Raw genomic sequence first — 23,369 nt, 5'->3', positions numbered from 1 at the left:
CCTTTGTTAGTGAGAGCCCCCTTAGAAACCAAACACTCCATCGTGACAAAAACTTTGTGTATATGTGTATAACAATGCTTTACTCAAATTACATCTGAGATTTTTTTTAAATGCCATTTAAAAATACCAAAGCTAGATATGCCCCTTGCTAAAAACTCCATATAAATGAGAACAGAGTGTGTGATATTTGTAAATGGCATGAGACATTCAATTAGGAGTTTCTTCTATCCAGAAAGCTTTTTTATTTAATGTTTTTATTGAAGACCTATCCTTGCAGCTCAAAACACAGCACCTTCACCCAGATGCAGAGATAAAACAAAGCAAAAAATTTCAGATTCCATAATTTACAATAAATGTTTTTATTTAAAAAATGAAACAAGACATTCACAGAGTTTTCCATTATGTTTGTTCATAGTGGGTGACTGCTATGGTACTGTATACAGTGTTTTTTTTGGCTTTGAAATGACAGTGTTGTTCAACACATGAACCACCCACAGTTAATTTAATCCAATGTACTGTAGTCATCCTCTAGAATTCAGATAAGATTCTAGGTTCTTTATAGAAAACCGTGCAAGAACTTTTGATTGTCTTCCATAATTAGAAGATGGAAAGACAACACTGTTCATTTCAGGCCTTGACCTGGAGCTGGTCTCTCAGAACACCGCCTGACTGACAGTGTGGGACCCACTTGTACGCAAAGAGTCATCACTGTCATTTACAAAGTAACAAGTCTGGAAAAATAACTCAAGTACTTTCGACAAAAAGGTGATTTAAAATAAATACAACAAACCTGAAACATATCATAGAGCCAATATATTTTTGTTTAAATTTTGGAAAAGTTCATTTATTTGTAAAGTGCTTCACGTTAGCAAATTTTCTCTTTGGACAAGTATTTAAACAGATACTACTGTACGTCAATGATATATTCACCGACATGTTACAAAAGAAGAATTTATGTTCAAAATTCACCACTGATGCAGAATACATTAAGCACCCTTTAGAAAAATAACAAACCTCTGTGTTGTACAATAGTAAACACAAACAGTAGCTTTTAAAAAGAGAAATGTGCATTAGAATCATAACCCCAAACTGTACACACCCCATAGAAAGAATAAGCAACTGACAGAACAGACCTGTTTTCGATTTACCTGTTCAAACTGAGGAATGCAGCCCTGTGCACAGCCTTGTACAATAATGCTTCGGTAGCACTTCCTCTTGATCTCCATTTTCAGGGTTTCTGACCAATACCTATGATTCTAATCATTATTTTATATAGTGCCCTTCATGACACAACATGGCTCTTGTCTGTGTTAGCATCAATTACAAAGGCAACACATTTCTTAGACATGGAAGAAACAATACAAGATTAAGTGTTTCACTGATTTCAAAATTGACTAAAAACAGTTTTCACCTCCTAGTTTTCAAAAGCTTTAGATACACTTTTAAGCAATGCTAAAACAATATAAAAACCTTTTCCTTGTTTTTCTTGCTTGACACAACATTATCACTTCATATTGATACAGTGATATTGTTTCATATACTGTATGCAGCCCATGAAAAAGTGCAGTTATTTACACCTCATTCATCATGTTCATCTCCAAGGAGTCTGTGTTCCTGCCTTCAGGTGTCTTCCAATAAGAACACTGATATGCCAATTTAAAATTCAAGGCAGTTTTTTAAATAGATTTATAGAACATTTGAAAAGGCTCATTCTTTCAAAAGGTGAAAAACAAACAATTTGGAATAATACATTTGTGTCTTTTAGAAAAGGTAAGTGCACATGCTCTTATTAGAAAAGGAATACGTTGGTGAAATCAAACTAAATTCCTAAGAGGTGACAGTGGTTCATAAGAGTGTACTATAACTTAATTTCACATAAAACTATTAAGTACCAGAAAAGACAGGCATTCAAAATATGACAATACTTCCTATAAACAAAGACAAGACCCCATTGGCAATATTGTATTTAAGGACAGTGCTCATGAGATCATCTACTGCATAAGCCATCCATGGTTAACAAAAAGTTAAAATATTAAAACTGTCTGCCACATTCAAACTTGTTTCTGAAAACAAGTATTATATTTGTTTCTGAAAATATGGATGTTACTGGAAAAGGGAAATTTGCATTAATGCTGTGCACCATCCCTTCTTTATACTCCACCTACACAGACTAATTCATTTTTTCCTTTCGGGGCTCTTCAAAACTGTACTGCTGTTTAATATTAATGTTGATCTGATGCAAATAACATTTAATGAAAAATGTTTTTAAACTATTTTATATAATTTGTTTCATAGATAATACTAATGTTATAAAACCCCATTGAAAATATCTTAAAAGTGTTATGTGTTGCAGTGAAATTCTGTTTGGTGTTTTCAAAACATTCTTTTGCCAGAAAGCCCCTGCTGTTTTGTTGAAAATACTAACGTTCATGTTCTGCAGCTTTCGTTTTTCTGTATGGACTAATGCACTTCCCATCACAAGTAAAAAAAACAGATGCGAAGTGAAATTTGAGTCCTGGCTTACCGGCCTCTATTAAAAGTGCCCTAATAAGTCCAAAATGTACAGTTTATGTTGCGTGATCTTCATCACAGGTGCTCACATCAGCCGTATCATGTACACGTATTAAACGTTAAGTTTTATGTAAAAAAATATTAATTTAATGTTTAATCGGTTTTAGGAACATATTTATATATTCATAGTTGTGTGCCAAAGTCTAGGCACCCCTGGTTAAATTGCATGTTTCAAAGAATCTCTAAGTGAAAAGAAGTTGGCACAACCTCTGCATGGTGCAAACTTAAACGTGACATGATTCTGCAAATTTGAATGCACAATTACTATTTATTTGCCAATTTTAACCGATTAAAAAAATAATTTGACCAGGGGTGCCTACACTATTGAACACAACTGTATAGTTAAATATTTAATCTTTTCCATCCCGAGCTGATGCCAGTGCTTTAAAACAGTACTCAAGGATCAGTCTTGGCCTCTGCCCCCCCACAAACCTCTTGTACTAAACCCTCATGCCTCAAAGACACTTGTGAAGACAGGGCAACAGTCAGGACTACGCACGCACCTCCACAATCAGAAGACCAACTGCTCAGCTCTCCCCGTGAGCAACAGGGAGGCAAGCTGAGAACTGGCTGTCAGACTTAATGGGCCCTCCTAAGTGACCCTCCAGCCTGATCTGACTGGGCTCAATCTAGACCGCATGCTCGGCTGCCAACATCACACTGATGGTGTGGCTGGAAAAGCAGCAGCTGAAGAGACTGTGGAGACTGGGTAGTCGCGGCTGTACATCTCTGCAGCCCTCTCTCTTTTGTGTTCACCAGAGAAGCTCAGTCAGACGACAGTCCAGGCAGGGGCTAGTGGATCTAGAGTGAAGGTGGGTGAGAAGCACAACTCTTTGTCTCGCTGCCACACTGTCTGCCCATTACCATTACCACGAGGAGTTGTGTCATCTGAGGTGCCTGTGTTCAGGCATGTGGGGCGTTTTCACTCCTGCAGGTTCAGCTCGAATTTGTGTGCCACCTTAGCCAGTGAATGTGGAGAAACATTACTAACCATCTGAGGAAGGAGTGACCTTGCACACTGATGGATGATGTGCTTTGCTCAACCGACTCATCACTGACACACTGGACAGGCTGAGGTCAATCAAATTCAATTAAAGGAAACCACTAACACAAGAACCAATGTAATCTTTAAACAGTAGTACAATTCACTCCCCCGATTCACTCATGTTGATCCTCTATGATTCAGACACCTCATTCTGCCATAGGGTACCATCTCCTGTAAGAAAATATTTCCCGCGTGCTGAAGTGTTAAACACTGCTGTAGACTCACTGTCAACTTCCATAAGGATGCTATCCTCTTCCCAGAACCTCTCACACCCTAAAAAGCAAGGTTCCAACATCTCAAGACTCAGTCCCGGAGTCCTTTTAAACCTGGAATAGCATCCATTTTCAACTCCTTCAAATCTTTAAACACACCACAAATTGCAGAAAAATAACAAAAGAGCATCCCCACATGAATTGTTGTAGGATCACTGTGATGACTTTCCAATCCTGCTTTCACATGACGTTGTTTTTTTTCCTCCAATTTGCACTACAGTATTATGCAATTAGCAAAGATTTACAGACTATTTATATATGATATTGCTTTTCTGAAAAGACATACATTGACAGAAAAAACTGCAGCCAGACTAAATACTGCTGTGTCCTTTAGCGTCCTTTAAACTCTTTCTGATACAAACGTAAATATCTGGTCATTTCAGTTAATACTGCGTCTGAAAACACTGTCAACAGTGACTGCTGGAATTGGAAAGTGAATTATAAGATCTTCTTGTATTGAAGTAGATTTCAACTTGGATTAAAAAACAAGCTTTAATGACTACTAACAATTATATTTTAATTTCCTTTTACATATCTCAATAGTTTTATTGCTTCAATCAGTGAGAACATGTGAAATTCAGCTGCCAGACTGCATAACACTAGAGATGGATGAAATGGTTCTAATTTATTTATTAGAAAAGATTTACAAGTAATTAAAATTAATGGACTGATTTCCTTTTGTATTCAGATTAGAATATCCTGTACCAGGATTTTCAGAATATTCTTTGCAATCAATGAATAAAACAATTAAAACTGTTTTATTTCTGATAAGTAAATTAGTATTTCTGATTCTGAAACGAATTTCTGAAAACATATAGACTTGAGAAATTCTTACCCTCTTTCAGTAGATGAACCCCTCTTATCCACTTATCCATATAGCCACACAGTGCTGACATTCTTGCAGTTGTTATTCAAATTAAAGAGTCAAGTACACAGCTCTGCTGAACAATGCCATCAATTACACCCAGGCACATTTTTCAGCAAACCTTTCTGGAAGTGGAAACGCACTGGTGATGTTTCCTGATAAATAGTAAGCACACCACAGTAGGTTTCTTCTCTACCTCCAGTTTCCAACTTAAAGCCTGGTGCTTTATAGAAAGTGCTCATTTAACTGCTCCTTCATGGAACATCTCTCAGTTATGTCATTGTGGCAGGTCCTCCTTAACAGTACTGTGGCAGAGTTGGATCTATGTACATAAACCCCACACATTCATGTATTTACACTGCATAATAGGAAATATAACCATAATGACCAGAGGCTGGACCTACTCTAGTGTGTTGCAGTCACCCTTGCCTATCTTGGTCCAAACCACCAACTTCTCTAACCTTCAGGGATCCTGTAAAATATATACCATGTTGTTTGTATTGTATTTGCCTATAGGCATGATCAGAACCAGTTAGGACACGCTCTAGGCAATCTTCTGAACCTACTAATGTTCAAAAACACTTTCTCTTGCATTCAGTTCTGGTTTAAAAGAAAGCCCTCACTGTAGCCAGGTACAGTACATTCGTGTGCCTCCATTTATGAGTCCATGCACTTACATTTAAATTCTCTCCGATCTGTCCTTGTTCAACCAGCTTATCCCAACCTGGATAGCATCAAGAGATGGCTGCGCTGTTACCTATTCATTAGAATGTTAAGAGACCTGAAAATGAACAAATTATTGTATTTTACAAGGTGCTAGTAGTAGCAACTATATAATAGGGTGTAAACATGGGGTCTTTGAAGTATTTCAGGGTGCTTATCAAAAGAAGGCTCACAATGTCAGTGGTAATTTCCTCTCCTCTTCACAGGAAGTCTTAAAATCACTGTTTTCCAGCCATTTCACGTCCCCACATTGACCTATATAAAAAAAAAAACAGTCTCAAAAAAACTGTGTGACCCTTGGCTGCCCCAAACCTACCCCAAATTACAATTCACACAAGGTTTGTTTTTAGTGTTTAAAGCATTTTGTTATTTTTTTAAAAAAATAGAAATTAGAAGTAAAAAGTTTTTCAGCAAAACTGACAGAGAAATCAGATCAAGGGGAAATCTTTATGTTAATGCTTTTAAGTTGTTAGTATTCCTTTAAAGGAAATAATGAAACCTGTATGTTCAAAGCAGTACAGTATTAAATAAGGATTATTGCAAATAAATTCAAGGATTGTGAATTGCTTGTTTCCGATTCACATTCTACAAGGACAAGCAGTTTTCTCAGTCCAAACTTCAACTCTATACCTGTATTCCTGAATCAATTCATCAGAGCTATACCGCTTAAGGAACTACTGTTCTCAAAGTTTGAGTGGACTATAAGAAATCAGCAACACTGATATTCAGAGAAATCTAATGTAGCGCCTGTGTTATCAGAGCATTAATGGTCAGCCTCCATTTTAAAATGCTTTGTTTTACATTATATTTGAAGAGTTGCCATATTAAATGTGTTGTTGCTGTTGAAGATGGTTATCTCTGATCTTCTAATTTTTCCCTTTCATTAACTTTCCCCATCCAACCACCTTCCTTACCTTACAAAGGGGTTTCCCTCTTGTAGAGCACAGCACTAGTTGGTCCCTCAAACTGCAGCTTGATGGCTTGTTTAAGGTGTAGTTGTGGGTCCATGGTGGTTAAGGAAAACAGAGGCTCAGCTGGTAAGGCACTGGGACTGGGTCCAGCTGGAATGCAGAGAGGGGGTTCAGCCGTCTTCAGAGTAACATCCCTCTCTTCCTGCTGAGAGCCTCCCGTTGGACTCCCTGTGATAGGATATCCAAGAGGTGGGCTGTCCCTTGTCTTTAGGGATCGTGTAGGACTTTCTTGCCCAGGTGTAACACCAAGAGAAGCCATGACAGAGTTCCACTTTCCCCCACCAGTGAGCTGGGGACTCTGGGTCTTTTCCAGGACTTTCATCCCAAGACCCTCAGCCTTTTGAGGGGGAGCAGGAATCTTGGGCTTCAGACAGTCTCCCATTGCCACCACAGAGCCTGAGACCACAATGGGCTTGCCTGGAACAGCAGAGTCAAAAATGGGCTGTGGTGAAAGTGGACTGACTTTGTGTTTGTTGCCATTGCTGCGCAGTGTGGAGTTTGGGGACACCACGGTGGAGGGCCTGCTTCTGCTCCGTGGAAGTGAGTGCTGCTGGATCTGCTGTGTGAAGCTCAAGCTATCCACCGGCACCGTCTGTGTAGTTGCCAGGGAGTGGCAAGTGGAAGATGAGTTCTTGGAGCTCTGGGCAGAGTTTTCTGAAGCAACTAAAGATTTGTACCTTTCAGTGGTAGATCCAGGAGAACAAGACGAGGAGCTGGCTGTCTGATTGTGCTGAAGAGAAGGCAGCCCTTGATCCCTATAGTTTTCTCCTGTGCTTCCTGAGCTGGCAGACGTAATCCCAGAGGATTGAGTCTTCATGGTGCATGTCTCTGACTGCTGCATACAAGGGGAGGAGGGCAATAATCCCACATAGTGTGGTGCCCCATAGCTCTCCAAAAGTCGTACAATCTTGGTATGACCTCTCTTGCCAGCTACTTTAACAGGGGTACGTCCATACTTGTCTGCATGGGTTGGGTTAGCTCTTTTTGCCAACAAGACCTCTACTACCTCTGTGTGACCCTCCTGGGCAGCAATGCAGAGGGCAGTGGCTGCTTGCTGGTGACACGTTTGGTCCACATTTGCACCCCCAGATTCAATAAGGAGGCTTGCAGCACTTGCATGGCCCTGCCATGCAGCAGAATGTAAAGGAGGACGACCCTCTACATCCTGAGCATTCGCATTAGCGCCATGTTGAAGAAGCAGCCTGATGGCCTCTAGCTGTCCATGCCAAGAAGCCACATGCAGAGCTGTCCTACCTTCAGCATCTTGAGATTCCAATGGAACGTTCGCTTTTTCAAGGAACAGGGATGCCATATCAAGACACCCTTCAAGAACTAGGAGGTAAAGCAAAGGCCTGCCCTCAGCATCCCTAACGTCTGGATCAGCTCCTCGTCTCAACAAATGTTCCACCACTTCTCTGTGGTTTTCAAGGGCAGCTGCACTTAGTGCAGAATGCCCATCATAAGCCCTGTGGCTGATGGGGGAACGCCTGTCAAGCAGCAGTTTCACAGTGTCACAGTGTCCTTCCTGGGCAGCCAAGATAAGTGGTGTTCTCCCATCATTGTCTAGCTCATTCACTCTGGCCATGCTGCCCCGCTCAGTTAAGGCTGCACATACTCCTCTGTGCCCTTCACAGGCAGCTGCATGCAGGGGTGTCCAGCCCAAATCATCTCTGTGGTTCTCATCCAGCCCACGGTCCAGTAGTGTTCGCACTACCTCCACACTGCCACGGGTTGCTGCCAGGCTCAGAGCTGTGCGTCCCTCACCATCAATAGCATCAACAGCTGCCCCCCAAAAGAGCAGCATGTTCACTACCAAAATGTGACCCATTGAGGCTGCAGCAAGCAATGGTGTCACTGCAGCAGAACCACCATGAAGCCCTGCCCCTTCATCCACATCTGCACCAGCTTCTAAAAGCAACTCCACCACCTCCTCGTGGCCTTCATAGGCAGCCAGCAGCAAAGGAGTCATCCCATCTTGGTCCTTGTGACCAGGATCAGCTCCTCGGTCTAAAAGCAAACTCACTACATCCCCGTAGCCTCGTCCAGCAGCTGAGGGCACACACAGGGCAGCCACTGACAGGGCTGTACGTCCATCTTTGTCCCGCAGGTCTACCTGGGCATTATGGTCTAGCAATATCTCTACTGCATCCCGATGACCCATGTAGGCTGCTGCAATGAGAGGAGTGCGTCTATCCCGGTCTGGGAGGTCAACCTGTGCACCATGATCTAGTAAAGTACAGATTATTTCCTCGTGTCCCCCCCAGGCTGCAGCCCGCAGGGCTGTCCGTCCCTCGGAGTCACATCCATCCACATCTGCACCAGCATCTAGAAGAAGACGAACAACCTCTGCGTGGCCACCCCATGCTGCAGAGCGCAGAGCAGTCCAGCCTTCAATATCAGCATGGTCAATCATTCGTAAGGCACCATTCTCACATCGGGCCCACCCCAGCAAGCACTGCACCACCTTGGCATGGCCCTGACGAGCTGCCAAAGTCAGAGGTGTCTGTCCATGGTTATCAGTGATCTCTGGATCAGCTCCTCTAGAGAGAAGTAGGGCCACCACATCTGCTGAACCTGCATGGGCTGCACTAGCTAGCAAAGACCGTCCATCACTGGGATCAGTCTGGTTTACACTTGCACCATTTTCCAATAAAACTCGAACAGAGTCCTCTCTCTCCAGGGCTTTTCTAATTACTCTTCCATTTGATACACATCCGATGCACAAATTATTGGAATCTGAGAACAAAGGTGAGCAAAGACCAGTTTTCATTAGTAATTGCAGAACTTCCTGTTGAACTGCAGTAAGGGGTAAAGAGTCCGGATCCAGGGAATTACCTGTGAAAGAAGGCACATCATTCCAAACTATCCACAATGCCAAAAGAGTCAGGTTGTCTGAATGCAAGTTAGAGCTGACCAAGTGAAAGGCAAGTCGATACACTTCCTCTGAGGAAAGCTGTGGTCCCCGGAGAGTGAGAGACATAGCAAGCATGCCATGGCCCTCAGCCAGGTTGCAGAGGTACTTCTGTGTGCAATACTTGACATCTGTCAGCCACTCAGCAAAGCTGGCATGAAACAGGAGCTTGGTGCCATGAGGTCCATCAATCAAGACCATAGAAAGGGCATCCAGTTTGCCCTGAAAATCAGGAAGGGTTAGATCCATATCTTTTGTCCAGACTGCAGTATAAAGTTCATTCAGCGTAAGGGGATGGGGAGTGGCCAGTAGGACATTCAACACGGGTTGCACCCGGGAGAAAAGCTTTCTGGGGAAAAGCCTCTGGCAGAGCCACAGGTAGAGCCCATTCAGTGTGCCCGGGATGTCTCGAATCTCTCTTATGGCCACAAAGTTCTCCACCACCCCATCCAGGACTCGCTCCAGGAAAAGGAAGCACCCATTGCTCTTAATGTGCAACTGGTTGAGCATGTCGGCTGTCTCAGGCGTGAGATGCCTCCGAAGGGATCCCTCCTTATCCAGCCGCAACAGGATGTACTGCTGCACATCTCGCACAGTGTGAGCCTTGCGAAGGTCATCAAGACACAGCTTCCGGAAACCTGCAAAAAAGGAAAGGAAAATTGTCAGCCATCATCGCAGATATCAGAATGAAAACATAACAGCACACTACACAGATAAGACCAAACACCAATTTTAGCACCAGGTCCTCTACAGGTATGTGATCCGGCTCAACCTTCTATGTAGTTTGATTTTTTTATGATAACATTAATAGCAGTAGCATTTTTAACAAAGAAAAATGTAAAGAATAATTCCAATCGCAGAAAGAAGAAACACAATATGTCAGCTGCTGAGCCTTTTTTTGGTATATAGACACTTTCTTAGCATGGAATTAATTTCTACTGGCTCCCTACTTAGCTTTTACAAAGATGTCATGTCTTTAAAGAACAGTAAATACCAAAGATAGTTTGCTTGGAGAGCTGAGGTATTTCATAGAGCAAGCTGCTTCACATGATAAGATACTGCAACACCAGCCATCAGCTATTCAGTGGTAATGACTGTGTGGGATGTACATCTTGAAAGAAGGAGGCTAATTTTGTACATGGTGGGCTGCTAAGATTGCAGCTCCATTCAATGTTGCCCTGACTGAAGAAGAGCAGAATAAAAGTGACTAGTCAGTTTTCTAAAACATTAATATTGCCATCTGTCTCCAGATTGCCGCAACCAAAGAAAAAAAACTTTCTAGTAATATTTCAATGTGTACAACTAAGCATGAGGTGCTTTCGACCCATGGACCCCTACCTGAAAACATTTTGCTTATTGCTTTGTTCTGGCGGCGTGTGGAGCAGATGAGCAGCAGCCACCCTGGGAGGAGCTGCTGGTGGCTGGACAGAAGCTCCGCGATGGAGCTGCTCTTCTCCACAGCCTGCCTATCTACAGCCACCTCCATCCACCCGGAGTCGAGACCATCCACCAGGAGAAGCAGGGTCTGGGATGGAGCGGGTACGTCCAGCAGAGGCAGCAGCACTGCCCTGAGGGGAAAGGAAGGCCAGAGTCACCTTACAGAGGCCCTAAGAGTAGAACACATCACAAGTGAAGGGGAGTCAGTGCCACTGCAGGAAGAGTGCCAGCCCCAGTGCTACCTGCAGGCACCTATACCAAGTACTACATAATGTGTCCCAATTACGAACTGTATACCATTGTACCATTGGGTATTAATATTAACCTGGATTTCATAAAATGTTAACTGTTCAGCTGTTCAAAAGATAATATGCACAGTGTCAATAAAAGGTTACAGCAGATGTCCTCCAATAACTACTGCAGGTCAATAAATGAATTCTAACTACAGACCATATCAGAACTGATACTTAAATCACGCGATCATTCAGTTTGGCGGTTTTTAAATACATATTTTAAGCTAAAACAACGTATTCAAATAACATTTGAAACCAAGCACTTAAAAAGATTTCCATACACCTTGATAACAATAATGCAATACAAGGAGAATAAGACAGAACTAAACACCTGAGCTAAGAAATTACAGACTTCTGCCATAACAAGTCTGATTATCTTATTAAGATTATCTTATTAAGACATTAAATTAGGAATATTGCAAAACAGTTTCTCTTTCACCCTATCAGAGCTGTGGTCCCACCCCTGGTCTTGTTCAGGCAGGAGGGCGGTTCTTCAGTGGCTTTATGAGTCAGGGCTTAAGAAGCTATGGGATTTCCTGTAACACTGCACTCAAGAAGCCAGCAGGACTTGTCGACAGACATACAGTATGCAGCTCGCAGGAACATAAACTGAATACCTAAGCTATCCATTTCCATACTAAAAGACATTTTAAGAAATCACACTGCACCACCTAGAGCTAAGAACATACTGTATATGGTCCAGGCAAAACAGCCCAAAGTGGTTGAGAAAGATTAGGTCTTCAGTGAGTTAGAACGTAATACAACACACCTGATTTCAGTGAGAGAAAACCCAAGGATCTAAAGCATAGGGTGTGTCTGGAGAGGGCTGATGGCCAGGGATACAGCAGCTAAATCCTTTGTCTGTGTCGGTAGGGAAGTTGTCCAGACTGAAAATACGAATGTCTACTGCCAACTATACCATTTATTGACACCGATAAATACAAACGAGAGGATTAGTTGCTCTGTGTAAGAGCTTATTTTACTCCTGAGTTGGTGAACTAAACCATGTAAATGCTCTTGTCAGTTAACACCACTGCTCTCAGCTTTTGAGTCCTGGTTATGATTTTCGCCATGGGCACTTGAAACATTGTTTGTAAATTATTTGTATTTTTAAAATATTATTAAAATGTGACGTTATTGGTAGGTGGTGAAGATGTTTGCTTGGCACTGTAAATGGAGTGACAGGACTCTTTAGATATAACCTCTACTTCAGGTGTGAACACAAGACAGCTACTGTATATTCCTTGTACAGAATGAGAATGGCATGTCAGCATGGAATCTCTGCTAGCCATTTAATAACTGTTATAGAATTCAGAGACCACACTTTTAAGTTTCCATATGCTTCTTTTCTTCAGCTTCCTGAGAACACTAATGGAAATCATGCATCTGTATTTCATCAGATGTCATGCTGGTGCACTTGTCACAATGTCTTCTGCATTGCAGGAAGAGTATCTCAACTTTTTATTTGGAAAAACAGGGCACGGTAAAAATGTACTGTATGTTAATTTAGTTCACTAAACACTTAGGTAGAGGGTATTACTGTTAGACCGAGGGCAGATAATATTAATACTTTGCCTTTTTTATTCTAAATTTCCATAATTCCTATATTTGATACGACAGGGTAAACTGAACAAAGTTTCTCTAATGTCTGATCTACCTACTTTGTTTCCTATGGCATCCACCGTTCAGGATGGTGCACAACCCTGACTGAGCAAAAGGAGGACATGACTAAGGGTAAATCACCTACTGTATCTCTGAGGACATCCCTCATGAGTTTTATCTTAGGTTTTGCATTTCTGGATTAGGTGGGTTTGCATTGACCTCTGTGACTTGACTGGACAGTCAAGAGCCTGGTACTGTATGGTAACTCTGAGAGACATAGTGCTCCTGCTGTCCTGCAAGAAACTGGTGCTTACAGTGTCAAATGGCTCAAGAAGAGGTTCTGGAAGAAAAGATTCACAGGGCCAGCTCTCCACATGTCAGTGAAAGATTGCTGCAGTAAGCATAGTTGACAACCACCAAATCTCAACTGAGAAGGCATCTAATAGAAAAACAAGAGTTTATGAACAAATGTTTAAAAATATGCAAGCATGCAGATCCATTCTGCACAGAGGCTGCTCTGGTAAAAGTGACAAATAACCTATTTACTGTATGTGTACAGTTTCAATTTTTTCTATTTTAATCCTGTGCTACATCTAATACTGTGGAACATACATGTTTTTTGAATGGTCTAAAATAATAGGTGGGCCTATAGAGAACTGTTCTGAATTGGTTTAAATAATACCTAACCAACAAAAAGTATTTTGTCATGTTGTGAAAGACCTGCATTAAAACGGGCTCATATTATATGTAGTATGCCTCAGGGTTCTGTTCATTGTCCTCTGTTATTTTCTTCACACATGTTTTCATTAGGTAGAATAGATCATTCTGAAACATGGAGTCAACATTCAGTGTTATGCTGATAACACAACAGAAAACAAGGGACATCAAGACTACTTCAGCTTTATTTGAATATGTTTCCGACATTAAAAGTTAAGACATCTTAAAATCATGCCACAGTTATTTGCAAAGGCAGTTTGGTCTTAAAAGTAGGATCTTGAAACAAGTATTGACAGAAACAAATTTGGATAATTTGACTTTAAGTTTAAAGTCCAACCTGAGAAACTTGGGTGGAGGGAGAAAACTGATTTTGTTCTAAGCTCTTACTCGCTTATTAAACAATCTACTGATAACTTTCTTAAGATCTGAAAAAAAGCGTTAATACTTTGTAACAATTTCAAACTCGGGTCTCTTGTTTTCCTGTGTTACAAATGTTGCTCTGTCTCATTTACAGCTTGTATTGAATGCTGCTGTTACTGTGAAATGGTTTGAAATGAAAATGTTTCACACCTGTGTTGGAACTACTACACTGGCTTAAAGTAGGTTATAGGATTGAAATGATATTAAATTATATGAAGTGCTTTATACAATATTAGTCAGGCTCCAGACTATTTAACTGAGAAGAACACTCCATATACATGTACAGTAAAGTTAATAAGGTGAGTAAACATGGGCTTACTCTGAGCTCCAAGAGTAAAAGAGAATAGAAAAGGGACAGGCTGTTATAATGCTCCAAGACTGAAGAACCCACCGTCATCTTTTGTAATAAATGCCTCTGTGGTGGCAATTTTTGAATCAAAACCTAAGGCACATACTTCTAAAAAGGGAATCTCTTTATTATGTCTTTCCATCCATCCATGCATTTTCTAACCACTTTATAAAAATAAAGGCTCATGGGGAAGCCTAAGACTAATATGGCAAGCAATGGACACAAGGCTATTGGGACACCAGGCTATCGCAGTATTTTCTCTTTACAGTATTTTAAATATTTTTCTTTGCAAAGGACTAAGTTTTATTCTCAATGATCCTTAAATCGAGTTTGGCAACTTTCATGCACAGGAAAGTACATCTGTTTAGAAACAAAACAGCAATTCTGCCTCAAAGAAGTACAGCATCCAGACTTTGTTTATGGCTTGGCAGCAAACAGAAAACTGAAAATGTATATATAAATATCTTTGTCTGTTGTGCAAGGCGCATTTTAACTAAGTGCACCTGAGTGCTGCACAAAAAAACAAGAAAGTACACTGCATGAAAGGCACAAAGTTGTAATGCAACATATAGTAATATACACATAACCCATCTCATGAACACAAAATTAAATAATTGTAGAAACAGCAGAACATACAACACTATTCTTAAATTAGTCAAGGTAATCAGGCCCTGTAAAATACATAGTTTATTTGTTCTTTCAAAATTGTATGTCCAATTTTCCTTCAGCCTCACAAAGGCCTTTAATTTGGTAGAATAAACAGGAGCTAATTTACCAAAATCTCATTATCTGCTTACAGTGCTGCTTTTCATTTATGCAAATATAACCCCTACTTCAGATGTGGACACAAGACATTATATTCCTATAATTAATAAATATCTTTTCAATCCTATAACCTACTGTGAGCCAGTGTAGCTGTTCCAACACAGGTGTGAAAGATGTATGTTTTTATTCCATGGAAAAATGATAAAATCAATTTTAAAAGAAGGAAGTCAAACAAAGGAGTAAGGTATAAACATAACTTGAAACCCTTCGGTGCCTTGTTTAATTACCTTCTGATCATGATACAAACATCTGAGGATAAGTTTACTTCAACATTTCTTAAGCTGTGTTTGCTTTGGCAGAAGAATTAGAAACAGAAATAGTTCCCTGTACACTGTATTCACCTGCTCTAACAGAAATTTGTCTTGATGTCATATAAGATGTACATACATTATATATTCTTTTTGCCATTCCTATGCCATCTTTCTCCTGCCTTTTACTATACTGATTTGTCACTTTTTTAAAAGAGAGTTTTTTCCTCAAAAGAGTATGTGGGGAAACGGAGGATGAATAAATGTTTATTTGCTCCACATCTACTGTGATGTTCTCCAGTACCTCATGAATTCTTAAGCTAAAGACCCCTACTTGTGACAATCCTGAACTTGACTGTACTGTATATTAAACATGTTACAAGAGGCCAGGTTTAACCATTCCTTACTAATAATCTTATCAGATCACAGCATTCTTGGCTGTTGTACCCTGGCTTACAGGTCTTGGTACGCCTCTCACTCCTCCTACGGGAACTGTGCTGCCAATGTGATCATATCACACAGCCAAGAGATGCTGGAAAACCTCTGACAAGGAGTGCAGGATTTCAGAATATCGACCCTTTTAAACACGATTTAAGCTGTCATATATCATATATCTATCTATCATAGCCTATTGCTTAAGGGAGAGCATTTCAGCAGAGTTTCGTTCTGCTCTGTGTATTGTAATTAGACTCATTGCAATTCAGGACCACGATTAATTTGCCGTTTAAATTGGTGTGGATTCATCTCAGATAGAGGGGATGCTGAAGAGTGGTTAATGAATATGAATTTGAACCCTTTGTGTGCTGAGTATCATGTAGTAAACAACGGCAGTATACTGCAATGAGTCTAGGCTGTGTTCTCCAGACTTCCCCCAAACAATAAGCATCTGATTTTAAACCCAAAAGAGATCATTTTTAGCTAAAATGTATCTTCCAGGAAAAAAAGTATTGAACTAGGAATCGATTCTGAAAAAAATGTGTAGGGTAGGATTTTTTTCGGTCCATTCTTATCCATCAATCAGCCTGTGTTGTGTCCAGTCTTATCAGTCAGTGTTCTCGGGGTTTACTGACAGCCTGAGGCCATGTCACAAGACACAACAGGGATATGTATTGCTCAGAAAAACATCATGGCTGCGTGACTCTTTTAAGAACCAACAAAAGCCTCTACTCAAGAGAAACTAAGAAACAGTGGCTAAAGGCTTAGAATTCAAGATGTAAATTTAATGCAGGAATGTGGTCTATACCATCCTCAGGGTCGCATAATGTCCATCCTAGCTATGACAATTCTGATTTCATCTCAGCTGAAGATCTCCATAAAACTCAAACACAAAATGTTTGAAACATTCGCTGAAAAATACAGAAACAATGAAGCATTTTATTTCTAACTCATTTGAACAAAACTGGATTGCCTGCAATTTATGGCCATATTTGAAACTCGATTAAACTTTCAAATTGCACAATAGGTCATGCGAGGCTCTAGCGATGCATATACAGAGGGCGCCCCTCTGTCCTCAACGACTACAGACCAGTTGCACTGACTTCTCACATCATGAAGACACTGGAGAGACTGGTCTTATCCCACCTGAGACCCATGGTCAGCTCATCACTGGACACCCTACAGTTTGCCTACCAGCCCAGTGTTGGTGTGGAGGATGCGATCATCTACATGCTGCAAAGGGCCTACTCACACCTGGACAGGGCTGGCAACACTGTAAGGATCATGTTTTTCGACTTCTCCAGTGCCTTCAATACCATCCAGCCCTTACTTCTAAGGAGGAAGCTGGAGGAGATGCAAGTCGATGCCTCCATGACCTCGTGGATCACTGACTACCTGACGGGCAGACCACAGTCTGTGAGACTTCAGAACTGCGTGTCTGAACTGGTAGTGAGTAACACAGGGGCACCTCAAGGGACAGTTCTTTCTCCATTCCTCTTCACCCTCTATACTTCGGACTTTAAGTACAACTCAAAGTCATGCCACCTGCAAAAGTTCTCAGATGACTCTGCGATTGTGGGATGTATCAAGGGTGAGCAGGAGGAGGAGTACAGAGGACTGGTCAGCAGCTTTGTGGAGTGGTGTGGGGTGAACCACTTGGAACTGAATGTTACAAAGACAAAGGAACTGGTGGTAGATTTCAGGAGGAAAAAGGTCAAACCTACTCCTGTCTACATCCATGGGAGTGGCGTGGAGATGGTGGACTCGTACAAGTACCTGGGAGTGCACATCGACGATAGACTGGAATGGTCTAAGAACATCGAGGCCATCTATAAGAACGGACAGAGCCGACTTTACTTCTTGAGGAGGCTCAGGTCCTTCAATGTGTGTAGTAAGATGCTACACATGTTTTATCAGTCGGTGGTAGCGAGTGCCATTTTCTACGCAGTGGTGTGCTGGGGCTCTGGGATTAGAGCAGTAGATTCTAAAAGGCTGAACAAGCTCATCAGGAGAGCGAGCTCTGTCATTGGGTCTGACCTGGACCCCTTGGAGGTAGTGGCTGAGAGGAGAATGATGTCCAAACTGGAGGCCATCATGGACAACTTCTCCCATCCCCTCTATGACAGGCTTGCAGGAATGAAGAGCACGTTCAGCAATAGACTGATTCACCCACGGTGCGACAGGGAGCGCTACAGGAGGTCATTCTTGCCGTCTGCCATAAGACTGTACAACGCATCCACCTTGCGTCTTGGCAGAGGCAACAGCGACAGTGACCTGTTTCTGGACTAAACGCATATACACATATACTGCTACATCTGTTCTCTTTCTTTTTCTTTTTCTTTTTCCCGTTTACAACCACTTTTGTGCAATATATGCCAGGGACCTGTGCAATACATTTATATTTATATGTATATCTATGGTTACATCTATATTTATATTCATACGTGTGATACGATTTTCTGTGTACTGTTCTGTTCTAGTTTCCTCTTGTGTGTCCGGACTGTGAGTAACTCTTGTATTGTATTGTATGTATTGTACTATTAGTATATAATTCGTTACACTGTGGCTGTGTTGTGTGTGTTAAGCTGCTGTTGCACTGCAATTTCCCTCACGGGATCAATAAAGTATCTATCTATCTATCTATCTATCTATATAACATAGGCCACTGTTCTCAGCCCAGTTCCTGGGGGATCCTGGGTCCGCTAATTTTCATGCCATCTGAGCTCAGTCTTTTGTACTAATAGATATTGACTTGCTCATCGCACAGAACTTTAAACAGTCTCTCCTCGGCTTGGATGACTATGCCCATGCCACGTTGTTTCAGTCTTAAAAATTGTTCAAATGTGATTGATTTACAATTTCCAGATGCAGGTAGGCCTGGCATGACGTCAGTCTCCCAAAATGAGTTATTTCTTTCCTTCTCCAAAGGTCCAATTGTGAACAAACCTGAATGCGGGAAGCTCTGTTGCCCTGAAGGAAATTCAAAAGGGCCCTTAAATTTGTAGTTATTACTCCTCTGTTAAAAAAAATGGATTTAGACTCCAGCGTGTCAATTTTAAATAATTATTATCCAGCTTTTGGATTCTAGAGTGCTAGTTTCTCTTACGTTACAAGCTTACTTATATGCAAATAAGTTACGCCTGAAAACGTTTTTTTTTGTTACAAAATATTTTCCAATTTTTTTATCCATTCCACCACTGCTTAAATCTGTTTGGTTTCATGTTTTAATTAATATTGTGCGTATTCAAACACATCTCTCCAAATCCAATCCAGAAAAGCTAGTAGTGTTCTAGTAGAACAGTACAGAAAAGTAGTAGTCCAGTCCATCTTTTTCAGGTTTGATTACTGTATTGCAGTGCTTGCTGGTATATCCAAATACTGTATGTTCTTAAATTGCATCTTTTAATCACAGTAAAATGCCTGGGCACCTCCCTCCTATTTTAGCGTCCTTGCAAGGCCTTCCTGTGGATTTCAATATCAGATTTCAGCAGCCATTTCACACTCCAACTCACAAACGGCAAGCTACTGAAGCTAACCTTATAATCCTTAGCTATGAATTGGGTTTGTCACTCAATTCTCCTCCCCACTGATAGCTGAAAGCACTATATAAGTGTAAGGAATTAATCCAAAACTCTGCTGCCTATCGTTAGGGGCTTTGAGTCATGACTATATCAGCACTCAAAGCCCCTAACTCCGTACACACCGGCTCATTATTTGGACTCTTCTATCAGATCTCAATACGAGGATCTGAGCTCGGGGAGATTGTATTTACTGTATCAGATCTTGCAAGTCAGCACTTTCAAATTCTGTCTTAATACTCACTTTTGTACATAATCTTTTAATTCTGTTAAATTTGTGTATAGCTCTTTTGATTGTTTTCTTGTGTTGTGACTTGAAAGATACACTATAAAAGCTGATTACATTATTATTAAAGTGCACGTCAAATAGCAAATACCTATCAAGTACCTTGTAATTAAGGACTCAGTTAGGTCCCTTAGGAGCTGTACCGGAAACCACTGACTTAGGCTAATTGTTCTCTCTTACCAGCTACTCCTGATCCTATACAGTATGAGAGGGCTGTTCAGGAAGAGTTCATTTCTATATTGAGATGCTTAACATTTGAAAGTTCACTACAGTTTTATGTTAAGTCAAACACATTTTATGGAGTTCAGAAGCTTAGCTATCTTCGATTGACAATCAAATTTTGATTACTGCTTTTGAAAGCACAATATAAATAATCATTATTTTATGTTTAAGATGCTGCAGTTTCATGAAGAAAGTATTTTAGAGCTCAGTCAGCAGGGGTTAGATAAGAGAAAAGGTTGAAGAAACCACTACACAACTAGAAATACTAGAAATGTCTCTCACACATTTAAAGTAACAATGGCTTAGTTTGGATTTGGATTTCCAAACCAATCCAAACAAAAGTGCCCATTTCATTTTTTTTTACATCTTGTCTGCCCATTCATTAGGAATAACCAATCTTTGATCTTCAAGAGCCGTGAAACATTGTCACTGCACATTAAGCCTTAGAAAATGCCAAATAAACATCAATCTGACAAGCAGTGTTACAGTCTGAATGATGAACATGTTATCAGGTGAGAGTGCATCAAGAGGTTTTTTGAAGTCACATTTTGTGAGACGAATGATGAACAGAGGATTCTACCAGTTAATCTAACCTCCTGGGCATTTTTGCAAAGACATGCTTCCTTTCACATTTAGTAAAATATACGCAAATAACTTCATCTGAAAGAAAACAAAACTAAATAACAAGACTAAATAGAACACATATCTGATTAGCATGATCAAAAGTTAAATAAAACTACATCTGATGTTGGGGTATTTCTAACAAACACTGGTCCTTAATAACAGTAAAACTGTTATTGGATGGGTTGCCGGTAGAAGCAAGTTTGCACAACCCATATGTGGTGATGTATATCTGTTCCCAAATATACAACAACCGACTGGGAAATTGTGTCTTTACTACAACATGGTAACATTCATTCTAAATCATTTCAAGACTCTCTCATTGAGCATATAGTACCTTTTGAAAGCCTCGTCGGGGTCCCTCTCACATTGCAGTGGCTCCAAAGCTGTCTGGACTGCGGGGGCTGCCACTCTTTCACTGTAGCCCAAGAGCTGGGGGCTCTTCTGGAGCTGCTCCACCAATCCCAGGATAAAGCCGGACACTGACACCGTCCTTCTGTCTTCCCACTGGCAAAAGTGGGCAGCCAGGCACCGGGATGCCAGGTTAGCGCGGGCCCAGGCCTCGGAAGTTGGCCAGAGCAGCTCGGTGCACAGGGCAGTCTTCCCACTGCCCGGGCCCCCGGTGATCACGACCCCCTGAGTCCGACCCACAGCCCGGCTCTCTAGCCAGTGCTGGATCTTGTTCAGGGCCCATTCCCGGCAATAGAAGGACCGACCCTGCAGCAGACTGGTACTCATCCCTGAAGGAAGCAAGGGGTGCACCCAGCCGAACCCATTTCTGGGGAAGGAGAGGGTCTGGGATAGGCGTCTTTAAAACAGGCTGCTAAAAGTGAAGAGCCAGAAACAATTCTCACAAGCTTTTCACCGTGGCATCACTTTTTGTTGTCCAGGCAATGTAACCTCTGTGGACATTCCTCATAAAAACTGTACTAAAAAAGATCAGAGAATACACCCACCCCTGTGAGTCTTCTGTCCCCTGGCAATCACAAACAGCTAAGGAATTTGAGTTGCCACACCTAATTGCGCTCTTGGGGCAAAATCTTCCTGATCTCCTCTTGAGAAAAGCTTTTGGAAAAGTCCCGCCTGCCTCTGTGTTTCTTCTTTTAACCTCATCCAGGAAGTCCTGGCAAGCACTTGATTACCACTAACATTTATCTTTCCCCTTGTTGTGTACAGCTCACTGTACACTCCTCGCACTGCGCTCCTCTCCCAGATTTTCTTCCCTATAAGTCTTTGGGATCTACCAAGACGGAATTCCTTCTCCTGTTCTCTCTGTGCGAGGTCCTCCTTCTTCCTCTCTCGGCTCCAGCCCTGTCCTTCTCCTGCAGCAAAGCATGTCAGGACATGCACTGGTGAGACCTAACAGATCATATGGATGGAGTGAGCCAGATAACGTGAATAACCAGAACGCGCAGGGTTAAAGTTCACATTCAGAAGCACAGTCTCTTCATATTTCAGTACGCCTCCGGTTCCGGCTTTAAAAATGGAAAGCAGCCAAAATATTTTTATTTGCTTCATGTCAAGTTATGAGTCTAAGCTCCTTTAAGACCTTACGGTGCTTCATTCAAATATATCGCAATGGATTTTTAAAATCACAAGTCTGATTCTCATGCAACCACCCGATTTTCTTGAAACTGGAATGGCCACTTTTTTGGTTATTTTGAGAGAGAGTAGGATCAGCCCTGTATCAAAGTATTCTCCCCCAATAAATAAGTAAATTCGTTTCCCCCTTTCTTCAACCTAAATCGAAGCTACCTATCAGCAGCTTCAGATTAAACTTAAATCGCCGTAATTACTTTACTACCTTATAGTAATCAAAAAGAAAAAAAGAGTTGAATTGATGATACATTGATCAATGGTACAGTAACTGCGATATTCGGTACATTCGGTACATGACATTCCGCCATACAGTAATACATTTACAGAAAAGATTTATAAATATATAACGCAGTGCAATCAGTGTCCCTGCACTCGTGCTTCCTAAAATTTTATGCATTTTTAAAATCGTTTCACTCACAGTGAAACTTTCGTATTCACCGGCAGACATGCATCGAACATATATTTCGCCTTGAATGCAAACAAATTAGCTCAATGCTCATTAGAAAAACATGATTGACATTATGTAGCGGTGACATATACATACATGTATGCGATTCCAACTTATTTTTTTAGTCAGACGGGCTACAGGTGCTGTGCTAACTTGTGTGTTCAATATCGCTCAATGCATCGTTAAAATGCCGACATGCCAGATCTCCCATTTCTCCAATCACTTGAATCGATTACACTTCTGTTTGACATTATTTTAATAATGGCAAAAAAAATAATCGGAATCATTACTACCTGAATGTCTAAAGATGGTGCCGGTGAAACAGAATAGTTCTGTACAAGGTGTGAGACTACTTTCCCCGCAGATGTTTGTTAGGAAATTCCGAGGCTTCTTACAGGGAACCCGGCCCGTAGGGGGTTAAACCAGAAGAAATCCAGTCAAGGGAAAGAAACGAATAGTCTCTTGCTGCAAGGAAGGCGGTGCCACTCCACACTCTCTCCCCTCTTCATTCAAATGTTTTAAGACGTCACGTACGTATATTTACACTGTGCTATTCAAGAATTGTCCTATAAGACTCAAAGTTTTCACTTATGTCCACAATCCCAACAGGAAACGAGGCCTCAGCGCGGAGCTCCGCCAGGCGTACAGGCAGGGATTTTATTTTGGAGCCGACTATGTTCGGGAATAAACTTTTTCAGTATTTTAAAGTCCTGCATGAGAAAGGCACGAGAAACCTGCCAACTTCCATTAGGAAAAATAAAAGGCAACATTTTTAAACATTACATTTTTGTTTATTTTTTCTTCTTTTTGTTTTAAATAAGGGTTTTAAGATGTGAATAATCTGAATGCCAATAATCTATTAATTTTTATTCACAGTAGGTACAGTATATAAAAGATACAACACCCATTGTTCCAGTATTTTAATAACTCT

At 41.1% G+C, this 23,369-nt stretch overlaps 1 protein-coding gene across 4 annotated transcripts; it reads right to left on the bottom strand.

The window, feature by feature from the left end:
- Positions 1 to 340: 340 nt before the first annotated feature.
- ankrd50l (ankyrin repeat domain 50-like) lies at positions 341 to 23,068 on the bottom strand. 4 transcript variants are annotated; one of them, XR_011181631.1, is made up of 6 exons: positions 22,732 to 23,068; positions 20,729 to 21,750; positions 10,697 to 10,926; positions 6,391 to 9,996; positions 5,650 to 5,731; positions 341 to 5,534 (listed from the first exon to the last, which is right to left on the bottom strand). XR_011181631.1 is itself a non-coding variant. In XM_015363934.2 (5 exons), the coding sequence occupies exons 2-4, from the start codon at positions 21,127 to 21,129 to the stop codon at positions 6,392 to 6,394; spliced, it is 4,236 nt and encodes a 1,411-aa protein (XP_015219420.2). In that variant the 5' UTR covers positions 21,130 to 21,750; positions 22,732 to 23,068; the 3' UTR covers positions 341 to 5,731; position 6,391. The 4 variants fall into 4 exon arrangements, 3 of the variants coding, with proteins under 3 accessions (XP_015219420.2, XP_015219421.2, XP_069034974.1); XM_015363934.2 differs by having other exon boundaries at positions 341 to 5,731; XM_015363935.2 differs by having other exon boundaries at positions 341 to 5,731; positions 20,729 to 21,713.
- Between the last annotated feature and the right edge of the window lie 301 nt (positions 23,069 to 23,369).

Source organism: Lepisosteus oculatus, chromosome 15 (assembly GCF_040954835.1).
Source record: "Lepisosteus oculatus isolate fLepOcu1 chromosome 15, fLepOcu1.hap2, whole genome shotgun sequence".
NCBI lineage: Eukaryota > Metazoa > Chordata > Actinopteri > Semionotiformes > Lepisosteidae > Lepisosteus > Lepisosteus oculatus.
This window is presented reverse-complemented; position numbering and strand designations above follow the sequence as displayed.

Excerpts from the sequence above, each read along its gene's own strand:
- ankrd50l (XM_015363934.2), bottom strand. The coding sequence starts at position 21,129 with ATGAGTACCAGTCTGCTGCAGGGTCGGTCCTTCTATTGCCGGGAATGG. Across the intron at positions 10,927-20,728 it reads CCCGACGAGGCTTTCAAAAG|GGCAGTGCTGCTGCCTCTGC; the intron begins GTACTATATGCT and ends CTTTCCCCTCAG. Across the intron at positions 9,997-10,696 it reads AATAAGCAAAATGTTTTCAG|GTTTCCGGAAGCTGTGTCTT; the intron begins GTAGGGGTCCAT and ends CCTTTTTTGCAG.